Source organism: Melanerpes formicivorus, unplaced genomic scaffold, assembly GCF_026170545.1.
Source record: "Melanerpes formicivorus ecotype bairdi unplaced genomic scaffold, bMelFor1.0.p_v2 SCAF_8, whole genome shotgun sequence".
Lineage (NCBI taxonomy): Eukaryota > Metazoa > Chordata > Aves > Piciformes > Picidae > Melanerpes > Melanerpes formicivorus.
In genome coordinates this window covers 19770843-19783700 of record NW_027142360.1, presented here as the reverse complement: position 1 = coordinate 19783700, position 12858 = coordinate 19770843, and the positions used below count along the sequence as shown (strand labels likewise).

At 54.6% G+C, this 12858-nt stretch overlaps 1 protein-coding gene across 1 annotated transcript; it reads left to right on the top strand.

Moving 5' to 3' along the window:
• Positions 1 to 1031: 1031 nt before the first annotated feature.
• Positions 1032 to 12715, top strand: BAIAP2L2 (BAR/IMD domain containing adaptor protein 2 like 2). Its single transcript, XM_068141703.1, has 14 exons — positions 1032 to 1167; positions 2097 to 2172; positions 2474 to 2560; positions 3496 to 3557; positions 4121 to 4192; positions 4731 to 4847; positions 5256 to 5402; positions 5814 to 5966; positions 6222 to 6360; positions 7560 to 7785; positions 8664 to 8735; positions 9032 to 9215; positions 11058 to 11098; positions 11911 to 12715. Exons 1-14 carry the CDS (start codon positions 1129 to 1131, stop codon positions 11984 to 11986), a joined length of 1491 nt encoding a protein of 496 aa, XP_067997804.1. The 5' UTR covers positions 1032 to 1128; the 3' UTR covers positions 11987 to 12715.
• The last annotated feature ends 143 nt before the right edge of the window (positions 12716 to 12858 follow it).

The window sequence follows — 12858 nt, the reverse complement described above, 5'->3', positions numbered from 1 at the left end:
TTGGACCAGCTCCTGTATGAGAATCCCCTTGAAGCTGGTCTGTCCTGAAAGAAGGAACACTAAAGATCCTCAGGATACAAATGGCTGGAGGCAAGGCTTTAATTTTGCTATCCCCAAGTGGTTCCTGGACAGGGTAACCTGCAAGCTTGCTGGACCCGGTGTCTACTGATTCCTGAGGGCCACCACTGGCAGGAATGTGAGTGCTGAGTTATGAGTAGGGCTAAAATGTGATTTATCTACCTCCTGTTCCTCAGTTTTACAAATGAGATTGTGCATGTAAGGGGCTTTGCAGATGGAGTCAAAGTTTTCTTTTTCCTGTGTAACAGAGGGGCAAAACAAACCTCTGCATTTGGGGATGGAGAGAATACAAGCTCCTTTCTGCTTTTTGCCCCCAGCTTGCACTCTTCCCCCACCTTTATAATCCTGCACTGTCTTCAGGGACTTGGCAGCCTGATCCGTGCTTGGGCTTCTTGCGTGCGGGCAGGGAGATGCAGAAGGATTCAGACACAAGCTTGTGCCTGCTGTTAGGGAGACTCACTGAGACTAAGAGTTAAGGGAAGCTAAGAGCCAGAGGGCTAAGTCCTGGGGTGGGGCAATAGTGGGCAAAGAAGAGGTGGTTTGATCCTTCCTTGTGTCTCCCCCCTGCTACTGCTGCCTGTGGCTCTAAGCTGTGTGAGAGGGACCTGAAGATGCTCTGCTAGCGCCTCGGGCTGAGCGAGCCGGCTCCGAGCGGTGGCAGTGACGCAGGCAGCGCGCCATAAGGCAGCTACTCCGGCAGGTGGCTGGCTCCACAGGTGCCAGGGCAGGGAGAGCTGGGCACCGAGGCAGCAATCAATAATGCAAGGAGGCTGTCACATGTCCTTGCTGGCTGTCGCAGGATTCCTCTCTCCCCCGAGTCTGGTTACTTCCAGAGATCAAGTTCCAGCCTCTGGGCTGGTGAATTATTAAACTCCAGCAGTGCTCTGTTCCCTTTGTACCACGTCTGTGCCTTCCTGCTGTCCTACCTTGCCAGTCACAGGCTCCTTCCATCCTGCTGGCTGTGCAGAAGAGAGCCCTCGGAGCCGGTATAGCATCTTCCGCTCGCCTTCGCTCCTTGTCTCCCTGTGGGAGAGGGAAAAGGCTCCAGAGATGGAACAATCCTACAGGACCACCATCTCCATCTATAAGGTGAGTGCCAGCGCTGTAGGCTGCTCCTGCCTGCCTAAGGGAGTCACACTGTTGGGAGAAGAACTTGTTTTCTATCAAAGGCTCCCTTGGGTGGACAGCTGAAGGCTGGATCTGTCCCCAGGTGGAACTGCAGCACCTCCTGTGGGCTCTGTGCTCTTTCTGAGAGCAGATGGCTGGCAGATCCAGGAAGGAATTGGGCAGCCAGGGTGGTTTGGACATGGAACATGCTTATGAAGGGTGACATGTCTTGGAAGGAGTTCAGTCAGCTGGTTTTCCCCCTGCTGGAAAGAGCAGCCTGATCTCATGGACACTTCCCTGGGCACATCACTGCTGCATCGTGGTGGTTAGGGCTGGGAGAAGAGGGAATTCCTTGTTGCAGCCTCTGGTCTGCTCTGCTGTAGGAAATAAACACCTTTGATAAACAGAGCAGGTAAGAATGGAGAGGCTGTTCTGAAGCAATCTGTCATCCCTCCTATCAGGCTGATGGCTCTGGCAGTGTACTGCATCCTGGTCAGGAAAAGGTCACTGCATGCCTGGATAATAAGTGGTGGTCTTCACACCAGCAGGCAAGGGTGAGGAGACAGGCTGCTACAGTGACTGCCTTGTCTGCAGTGAGTGTGGGGCCCTGGGAGAAAGCCATGTTCAGGTGACCACTTGGCTCTCTAGTGAGCTACCTTGCCCTCCGGCACTGCTCTTCTCCCAGCTGGCTGAAGAGGACTCAGGGCAGCTAAAGGTCCCAGCTACCTCCAGTGCAGGGAGCTGAATTTGTGCCCAGCTGTCCATCACTTCAGCCACCCAGTGTTGTGGCTGGGGGAGCATTCTATGTCTCCTCTGCACCCATCTGAACTGCACAGGAGGCCACTGACCAGCGTGCTGAGGTCTCTGGGGGTGGGGAAGGTTGGCACTAACCTGCTTCTGCCTGGCCACAGAGCATCCTGGAGCAGTTCAACCCTGCACTGGAGAACCTGGTGTACCTGGGCAACAACTACCTGCGTGCATTCCATGGTGAGTGGAGTCCTGCATGGCCCAGATCATGCTGCTTCATCTGCTTGGGTGTCCACTGTGCCTCAGGAGGGACTGCTGTCCCCCAGGGCAGGGCTGCTTGTCCCCTCACGGTGTGTCCTCAGCTGCACTTATTCACTTCTCTCCTGCTCCAGAGCCTCCTGCTGCTCCCAGGCACAGATGGGGAGAGATGGGATGTCCTTGCCTGTAGGCAAGGTACCAGGGGATGGCTGTTCTCTGTGCTGCTTGCTGGGCTGGTGGTGGTGGGAAGGTGGCCACAACCTTACCTCCCCTTTCCTCACAGCATTATCCAAAGCAGCTGAAGTGTATTTTAAGGCGGTCGAGAAGATTGCGGAGCAAGCGCTGCAGAGCTCCACCTCACATGTGCTGGGTAAGGCTCTTCTGCTCACCATCCTCTGCCCTGAGATAAGCTACAGGTAGATTTTTTTGGTCTTGCCCCTTAGCTAGTCCCTTTCCAGGTGTTGGGGGAAGGGAGACAGCTCCACCACATGGTGTCTCACAGCACCAGACCCTGCCCAGGTGGTGAGAGTCAGATTTATTGTGTATCCTTGAATAACTCCCCAGGGCCACTGCACTCTCCCCTGTATCTCTCAGATGAATGACTGACCCCAGCCCCTGGGACCACTCATGGATACCAGCCCTTGTTGAGATATCCTGCCCTGAGTGCTAAAGTTTTCCTCTTGGAGGAACCAGTTTGCTCCTTCCTGCAGGTGTGAGGAAAAGGTTGAAGCGCATGGACTAACAACATGTTAGTTAAAAGCTTCCACAGATGTGTCCCTTCTCCAGGCTCCTATCATCAGCTGCAGCACCCAGCTTGCTCCCCTGCTCCATGTCATCAATCTCTTCCTTTCCTGATTTCATAACACCAACACCAGTGAGCTGGGATAGTGCACAGCAGCAGCTGCTGTAGATACTTTCTTGTAGGACAGCCAGAGCCGTGCACCACAGCTGGGGTGCCATTAGAGTTAGAAATGGTCATAGAGGGGCTCTGGCAGAGTGAAACCCAGCATCCAGAGCCCATGGCAGAGCCAAGGCTGCCTGCTGGCACCACAGGCTGTAGCAGAGTGCTGGACTGGCAGATTCATGGCCTGGAGCAGTGCCTGGGGAATGATGGTGGAGCTCAGTTGGGGGAGGAAGAGTATTGGCCTCTCTCAGGGTGCAGAGAGCAGTAAGCTGAGATATCTGTTGGACTTTCACACCCATATATCATCATCCTGGGGTGCACACTACTTGGTCTGACACCTTGGGCACACAAGGAAATGGCAGCAGGGTATTTTTTAGCCTCTTTTGTCTCTTTCCCTGAAGGTGAAATTCTGATGCAGATGTCTGACATGCAGAGACTCCTGAGTTCTGATTTGGAAGTTGTGGTGAGTGGTTTTCCTAGAAGCTTGTGCAGGTGGGGGAAAAGGAACTCCCATCACCACAGCATGCGGATATTTGCCTGACTTCCCCTATCTGCTGCCCTCTCATGTGCCTGCTGGCAGGTGCCTGCCTCCTTGCTACTCAAGCTGCATGTGACAGAGGCATGTTACAGAGGTGGCATGTTCAGGGCCTGGCTGTTGTTCAGTGGTGGACCATCACCATCTCTCTGCAAGCACAGCAGCAGGTGTGCAGTAAACTGAGCCATGGCTCCAGAGATGTAATGAGACTGTGTCTTTCCCTGGGTGGCAGTGGTGGGATGGCAGTGAAGGGGATGCTAACCTTTCCTGGCACTGCTGTTTGTGCCCAGGCCAAAGCTCGGGGGTTAACTGCTGGGTGGGTGCCAACCTCCAGGCTGCAGGGCTGCTCCCTGTTAGCCCTGAAGTGCCCATTTCTGGCTCTGTGTCTGGTCTAGGTGGCAGAGGAGTCATGAACTCTTTGGGTTTTGTGAGCTGCCCCTTCATCCCATGTGGGGAAGGGACAAGGATGACAACTCCTTTGCTTTTTCCAGGCTCAAACCTTCCATGTGGACTTGCTGCAGCACATGGAAAAGAACACCAAGATGGATGTGCAGTTCATCAGAGTGAGTTATGAACTCTCCTCTCCTCCTCAAACTTCCTTTGTTTCCCTCTCCCCTTCATCCAAGGGCTTTTGCTTGAGCCCCTGAGATATTTCCTTGACCTTCCTCAGCCTAAGGGAAAAACCTCTGGTCTGGCTGATGACAGAGGGCAGGTGACTGTTTGTGCAATGGGACTGGCCAAATGTGTCAATGGGGCATCCCAAAAGCAGAGTTCCCAGCTTCCCAAACCACAACCTGTGGGTATGGGTCCTATGCCATTGTGGCCTCGGTGGCCCTGGTGATGGGTAGTGTCATGGAGGAGAGAGACAGAAGCGTGGGGACTTACTCCTAGTGTCAGAGCAGCTGGGCAACTGTTGTAGCTCCTGAGGTTTATTAGCAATAAGATGAAGATGAAGGTGAAGGCAGGCTTTTTATAAGAGGTCCAGGTGAAGCCTGATCTCAGAGGGACTCAGATGCTCAACCACCCATCAGAGCAGGACCCTTGCTGCATCACAGTGTGACTGGCTCCATTTCCTCACCCAGCCTGGTTTCTCCCTGGCAGGAAAGCCAGAAGCAGTATGAGCTGGAGTACCAGCGCAGAGCCTCCAACCTGGACTTGTGCACAGCCAACATGTGGAGGATGGAGAGGGCCCGTGATAAAAATGCCCGGGAGATGAAGGTGAGCAGCCATGGCAGGAGGGGCAGCTGGGGAAGAGCCAGGTGGTTTATCTGCAGCCAAGGCCGATTTCTGAGCCTTGTCCTTGTCCTGCCTTAAAAGCCAAGGGGCTGTCCCCAGCGTTCAAAAGGCAGCCAGCTTATCTGGAAAGGAGGCGGCTCCTTTTCTACAGGGTGCTGGTGGCTTGCAGTGCTCCTGCCTGCCAAGCCCTTGTCTCCTTTAGCAAGCCCCAGGACGCAGTGACTTAACCCCTGGCACTCCGCTCTTGCTGCTCTGTGCTGCTCCAGCACCGCCAGCGGACTGGGAAGCCGGTAGACGCAAGGACCTGCTTCAACCCTTCCCTTGCCATGCCTGAGCCCACTCTGCTGGGTTTACACTGATCCCTTGCTCCCTCTTTCCCCTGTGGCCCAGGAGAATGTGATGCAGCTGCGCTTGGAGATGCAGGCATTTGTATCTGAGAGCCAGAGGGAGGCTGAGCTGGAGGAGACACGCCGCTACCGCTTCCTGGCTGAAAAGCACCAGATGCTCTACAACACTCTCCTCCACTTTTACAGCAGGGTATGGCTCTGGCATGCTAAGGAGCAGGCAGGCAGGAGGGAGCCAGGGCTGAGCTGCCCCTTGGGTGAAGGCAGCATCGCTGCATTGCCTGGGCAAGAAACGATCTAATTTCTTGCTGTGGGGTTCAGCTGGCAGTACTAGGCTGGAAGAGCATGGCCAGGGGTGAGGATGGTGTTGATGGGGTTAAATGGGGGTGTGAGCAATGGGAAGGGTGATGCAGGCACTTACAGCAGGGTCTTTGGAACCACAAGGTCTCTGCTGTCCTAGAAATCCACTCCTGCAGGGCTCTGCTTGGACATTCCCACAAAGATAATTGTGGGAGAACCTGGTCCCTAATCTAATGCCTGTGCCAGCCCTTGGCTTCCTCTCTAGCTGTTCTGCCCCATCACCCCCTCTTCTTTCTCTCCTCAGGCTCGGGGCATGATACAGACCAAGGCACCCCAGTGGAAGGAGCAGCTGGAGGCCACCCGCAACCCCTCAAACAGTCACTCTCAGGCTCTTCTCACAGCCTCCCACAGCCAGGGCTATCCATCCAGCCGGCTCACTCCCACACACCTTGAGATGGTAAGGAGCCAGCCCATGGGTAGCTTCTGCCTTGGCTGCAGTTGCCCCTTCCAGTCTGCAGGGCAAGACCTTGGCTGACCATAGTACTTGCTGCCTTGTCCAGCTTCCGTAGCCTCTCCTGGCCAAGGGCAGTGTGTGTATGGGCTGGAAAGGGCTGGATTTGGCTTTCTGAGAGAGACTGGGTATCTCTCAGAACACCTCCTGCTTAACTGCAGACTCTGTCAACATCTATTCAGCCTCCTTTCTTTCCAACAGCCCCAGAGACCCCTTGGGGACTTTCCTTCGTCCATGACTGGGAGCAGATCCAGCACCTTCTCTCCAGAGCCCTCAGAAATGAGACTGCCTGCTCAGCCAGAGACCCCTAGGCGGCCACTGCGGAGGACACCATCAGCCAGTACGACCCATGTCCAGGAGTAATGCTTTGGGGAGACACAAGAGTTTGGGTCTCTCTGGGAATGGGGCTGGATTTGGGGAGGGACACTAATCTGTCAGACCAGCAGCTCTCAGCCATGTTTCAGGACACTGTGAGAGGACAGTGCCTATGGGAGCTGGGGAAGGCAAGGCTGAATGCAGGTGGGGGGGGTGAGCACAACCTTCAGAACAAGGTCCAGTCAGGACAAGGGCAGGCTTCCTGGCTGGCTGTGTGAGGTGAGGGGTGAGGGGAAATTTTCAAGGGTCCTTGAACCATGAGGGCTGATTCTTACTCGAGTTCCCATTTTGGTAATGCACCTTCCCTTGCACTGTGAGGTTAAATGTTGCCCTGTCCTACAGAGCCCAGCCAGCTACCTCATCTCTAACCTGCTTTCCCTGCCTGAAAAATGTCAGCTTAAAGTGTTTATGAAAAACCCAGCAACACATAAAACCAGACAAAAGGGCAAGGGGAGAGAACAATTCCTCAAGTTCTCAGTTGCTCTAGCAGGGCTGGGGAAGAGAGCCATCAGCTAAGTCACACAGTGCTTCTGCTCCAGACATTTGGCCTAAGGGGGCATAGTGCAGAGCAAGTGGTTTCAGCTTGATCTGATTTTTCTCCTGCAAGATGAACATTTTGCCATGCTTTGCCCATGCTCTATCCTGTTCTCCCCCTGCAGGGCAAGGTCAGCTACTCTCCTCCAGAGTAATTACTGGACTGGGGCAGTGCTGGTCCCTTTGAGGCAGCGTGGGTCTTAGAATCATAGAATTGTTAGGGTTGGAAGGGACCTCAAGGATCATCTAGATCCAGCCCCCCTGCCATGGGCAGGGACACCTCACACTAGATCAGCTTGCTCAGAGCCACATCCAGCCTGGCCTTAAAAACCTCCAGGGATGATGCTTCTAACCACCTCCCTGGGCAACCTGTTCCAGTATCTCACCTCCCTCATGGGGAAGAACTTCTTCCTAACATCCAATCTGAGTCTACCCATTTCTGTTTCTTTTTCCCATTCCCCCCAGCCCTATCACTCCCTGGCACCCTAAAAGGTCCCTCCCCAGCTTTCTTGTAGGCCCCCTTAAGGTACTGGAAGGCTACCATAAGGTCTCCTTGGATGCTCCTCGGAGCATCTCCTTGAGCCGGAGGATGCCAGACCTGACCCTTACCCCTTGCCTGCCTCCCTGCAGGTCTGCTGCCTACGGGCCGTACCTCCCGCTCGGGCTCCTTTGGCGAGGCCAGCAGCAGCGGCGAGGGCAGGAGGAGGAGCGGCATGGCCAGGGTGCAGGCTCTGGTGCCACACACCACGGGCACCAACCGCACCCTGCTGAGCTTTGAGCCCGGGGATGTGATCGCGGTGCTGATGCCGGACGCGCAGAACGGTTGGCTCTACGGCAAGCTGGAGGGCTCCTCCGTGTACGTGGCTGCTTTGGGGCTGGAGCTGGGAGGTGTAAGCCTGCAAAGATCTCCCTCCTTCCCTCCTGGTGCGGCCTGGGCGCCAAGTCTCGCATGCCGCCTGTGTGGGACGCCACCATGATCTCAGTCGTGGGCTGAGGAGATGTGGTGAGGCAGGGCTGGGGTGGATGAGCTGCCTGAGAAGGTTCCAGGGGATTTGGGTGGGAGAGCCAGGGATGTAGTGACCCCCTCCCAGCTTGCATGACTGAGTGACTCCTGTCATGGGACCCAGCTCAGGGCCGTGAACTGCTGAAGTTACCTGAGAGCCCTGACATTTCTCAGCTCACATCACAACTGCTGCTGCAGCCTCCAGCACAGACAGGGCATGGAAACTGCTGCACCCAGCACTTACTGAATTACTCCCTGTGGAGCTGCTGGCCCACACCTCTGAGCAAAGCCTGCTGTGTTCCACATTGTGCCCTTGTTCCCTGCAGGGAAGCTCATGCTCAGATGTCAGATGAGCAAGATGCCTCTCTTTAAGGAGGTTTCAGGGGTGGAACTGCTTTGCCCTGAGATTTCCACACCTTCCTTGGCTGCTGGCCTTGGCTCCCCTGTGATTGAGCTTGGATTGCACCAGCACTGTTCCTGGGAGCAGGGATTTTCCACAGCCTTTGAGATAAGTCCTGGTCCAGGCTCAAAGATTGTGTCAGTGACCCTGTGCCCCACCTAGGGGTAAGAAACGCGCAGGGAGCCTGTCACACGTGATAGCAGCAGCAGTGGCTTGGGTGATGTGTGGGATGGGTGTAGATCAGGAGTGGATCTGCTGTAGATCAGCTGGATCTGAAAAGCCACAAACCAGGGCTGCCTGGGCCTTATTTGTCTCTGTTGCTGTGGCCTAGGTGCGGCTGGTTCCCTGAAGCTTACGTCAAGCCTCTGCAGGATGCGAGGGAGATGGAGGAGACAGCTACCAGGTAACAGGAAAGCAGATGGCTGGGGTGGCTTCTGGTAGGTCACTAACACCATTGCTACCTCTCTGGGGTGTGTTCCATGGAGAGCTGCAGCGCTCCCATTGTGGAGCATCTGCTGAGAGTCTTGCCATACCTCAAGACTTCACAGCCTCCCCTAACATGTGCAGGTGTTTGTGACTAGACCAGTCCAAGCCATGTATGTTCTCCAGAGACTTCCCACAGATATGTGTGGTGGCTAGCACCTCTGCTGCTCCCTGTTCCTTGCTCTTTGACTGTCACTGTCCTCTCCTCCTGCTCAGGTCCTTCCCGCTGCGAAGCAGTCACAGTATGGATGACATCCTTGACCATCCCAGCACTCCTTCTTCTAGCACTTACAGGCCTGCTGCTGCTGCCCAGCCCAGTTTGCCAAACCCACCTCCCCTCTCAGTGGGTGCCAGCAGTCACCAGAGTGGAGTGGCCACCCCAGTCAGCTCAGGCTCCAAGGTGAGTGCAGGAGGAGTGGCTGGTGGGTGTAGGTGGAATGGGCCACATCTGACTTTCATCATCCAAGGCACACTTTTTCTGCATTGGCCTGCTGAGAATGAAAAATGCCTTCCAGATGTTGGGGAGTGACCTGAGCTAAGGGATCTTGTCAGCACTGGCCTTTCTCACCCAGTCTGTTCACACCCCTTCATGCCCTGGGTGGACCCTGCCAGTCAGCCTTGTGTGTGCAGATCCTCACTGGCTGGCTTTGCTCCCCGAGGCAACTGCTTTCCTGCCCCTGCCTTCCTTATCTCTCTCTCTTTTTGCTCACCAGGGACCCTTCAGTTCAGTCCTTTTCTCCATGACCTCCCAGCCTGATTTCTGGTGGCTGAAGAGCAGCACCTCTTTCTGCTAATAGTAGGACCACAGAGTGATCAGGCTGAGCTGGGAGTGGGTGACCAGCTAACAGAGATGCCATCCTTCTCCTGTCAGAGAAGGGAGAGGAATTTCATAGTGCTCCTCTTCTAAATTCAAGCAAAGGTTTGGTTAAAGTTACAGCTGGAGTAAGGGAAAAGCTAGGGGCAAAGGCTGAGGGCACAGCTGTTTTGGAGAGCCTTAGTACAAGTTGTGTCCAGCCCATGGCTTATGGATGGCATACAGAGTAGGAGACCCTCTACTTGGCCCCCTTCCAGCTGTGGGGAATTGACTGAGGACAAAGTTTAAGTCGAGGACAGCTCAAGGTGAGGACCTGAGAAATGGAAGAAGAGTGCTGCCTGTGGGGCATTACTTGCTCAGTCTCATGGGAGGCTGGGAAGCCTCATCTCTGGTCACTGGTTCCAGGCCAGTGTGAAGGTGCTAGCAACTGGATGGCTAAAAGGACTGAAAAATGCAACATACAATTACTCTCTTTTCCCATTCATATATTGCACTGTGGCTTCAGGGAACCTCAAGGCTGCACAACAGAGGTGAACAGTCTCTGCAGTCTGTCCTCCACTCTGGGTCACTGGTTTCCATCCAGTCCCAGGGCTAGGGTGTAAGGATAGGCTTGAGATTGGGCAATGAAGTGTGTGAAGCATGTGGAGCACCATGGCAGAGAGAGCAAGCCTCATTGGAAGTTTGGGAAGACCCAGCCTTGCTCTAAACTTATGACTAAGGCATCCTTCAGTTGAGCCAGGAGCAAATGGCTGTGTGTTTGTTTGACTTCCCATCTGGAACACAGAGAGCCACATGTGGCTTTCTTATCTGCCATCAGCTACACAAACTGCCATGCTTTAGCAGGCCAGTGGCCACTGATCCCTCACTATTGACCAAGAATAATCACCACAGGGCCTGGGGCCATCTTCCTCCAACAAGGTGGTCCACATTAGAGCAGCATGTGGTGTAGGGTAGGTAGCTACAGCTCTTGAGTTCCCCACGGATGCAGGAAGCATGTGAGGAGACTGATGGTAAGCTCTTTGCTAGGGTGTGTGGGCAACATGAGGAGGGCATCTCTGTGCTGGCAGAGTGAAATGTAGCTCAGACTGTCCCTGTTTGCTGTGCTCTTCAGACGTGATGCTTTGGGGATCTGAGGCATCTCCTTCCTTCCTCAGGACAAAGAGCAGTGTCCTAGGGGAATACAGAACCTCCTGTGATGTAGGGCCAACCCTCCACCACAGATACCAGGGTATCTGCAGTGGTGGATTTGTGGGCTTTTGCAAAGCCTGAATGAGTAAAAAGTCAGAGCCCTGTCAATAGAACTTGGGCTCCTAACTCACTTAAGTGTTTTGTGAAATCTTCCTCCATGTGTGTGGTGTCTCCTGCCCCAGTTCTGCCTCTCCATGCCACACCCCAGATCACTCACCACTGCCTTTCTTCTCACTGCAGAAATCAGGAGTATTTCAGCAGCCCCCTGAACTCTTCCCACGGTGAGTGAGGTGTGGAGCACTGCTCTGGACTCGTCAGGTGGTGGTGAGGCATAACTACAATGCCACTATTAGTTAATCTTTTGGATTATCAAATGTGGGAGGGACAGGAGAGAAAAGCAAGGCACAAGCCACCTTCCAGGACAGAAAGCAGAGATGAGTCATTCTGGCTTCTGCTTACTGGGAATGCCCTCTCCTGCCTTTGGTAACACAAGGTAGGGCCTATGAGCACCCTGAGCATATGGCCAGCTCTGCATGCTCCTTACCATTCATTCTGGAAGCACCACAATAGCAGCTTGTAGCCTGAGCCTGGAGCTACATGACCTGTGCAGGTCTGCCTGCTTGGAAAGGGCTGAGGTGTGAGTGAGGTGGCTTTTAGCTTCGATGAGTCAGGTCTGTGGGGATGTGACCTGCCACACCTCCCAGCTTTCCTTCTCCCTGCAGCTGGGTTGGTGTCACCATACCTTAGGCATGGTGCTGTGGTCTGCTCCCTGACTCCTTGCTTGGAGCATCAGGGGCCACAGGTGTATAGAGTGGTACTGCAAGGGACAGCCTTAGGCTGCTGTTCTGTCATCATCCTATGGAAGGGGGAGGATGAGAAGCCCTAAGAAGAGCCCAAGAGAACCACATGTGAGCCTGCAGCAGGGTGTGTTAAGAAGGGAGAAAACGTGCTCAGCAGCCAGCTTTGCCACACTCTCCCCCTTGACATGGAGGTGGCTCTCCAGCAGGATTAAATAGCTTTTGCTTGGCCAGCAGGACCCCTGCATGGTCTTTGGAGATTTCCTGATGGTTTCCTATTTCCTCTCTCCTTCCAGAGGTACCAACCCCTTTGCCACAGTGAAGCTGCGCCCCACAGTCACCAACGACCGCTCGGCACCGATCATCCGATGAAGAGGGGCTGCAGAGGGCAGAGACTTTCAGCAGGGAAGGGGGAGGCATGCAAGGGCCAGGCTGCAACCCCCAGCTGGGCAGCAGCCTCCTGCTACCACTCACAGAGTAACCTCTCTCTTCCTCTCCCTTACCTGTGGGACCTCAGGACCTGTCTCACCGGGCTGTCTGGCATGCTTTAGCCAACAGCGGTTCCCTGCTGCTCTTCTTGGATTCCACTCACCCTGCCTCCCTGTGTGTCACTGTACTTGAGTGGGAGAAGTTTTGGGTTGGTTTTGGTGCTGGTGGTCTGGGAAGGGGATGGTGCTGGTCTGGGAGTTAGAGAGATGGGTGGGTAAGATCATCTGCAACATGGGGCAGTGCTAGCAGGGTGCTGAAGGTGAAGCTTTGCTAGCCCTGCTGTGGGCAGAGGAGGATGCTGACTGAACCGTCCCTTTGCTGCCAGCAAAATGAGCCCTAAGGGGAGGAGGTGACAGGCAGGCTTCTAGGGACATGGTTCAGCTGATGGGGCCTGCAGCATTGGGCTTGCTCTTTGGCAACTGTGTCCATTTGTAGCAGCATCTTCCCTTTCACACCCCTGACCTGACCCTTCCCTTGCTGGGCAGCCCCGGGGCAGAGTGAAGACAGCTGACAGTGCCCAGCGCTGCTGCCCTGCTCCTTTGCCTATTGTTCTGTGCAAAACATTTGCTTTTGGTTTTGGTTTTGTGGGGGTTTTGGTTTTTTTTTAATAAAATGGAGGATGCCACTTCTGTAGCCATCCCAGCAGCTGGGACATCACCTCAGTCAGAGGATTCAGTGGGAGGAGAATGAGGAGTCAGCACTGGGCACATGTTGGCTGCCCATCATTGGAGTGTTGCACATCACAGTGCTGTAGC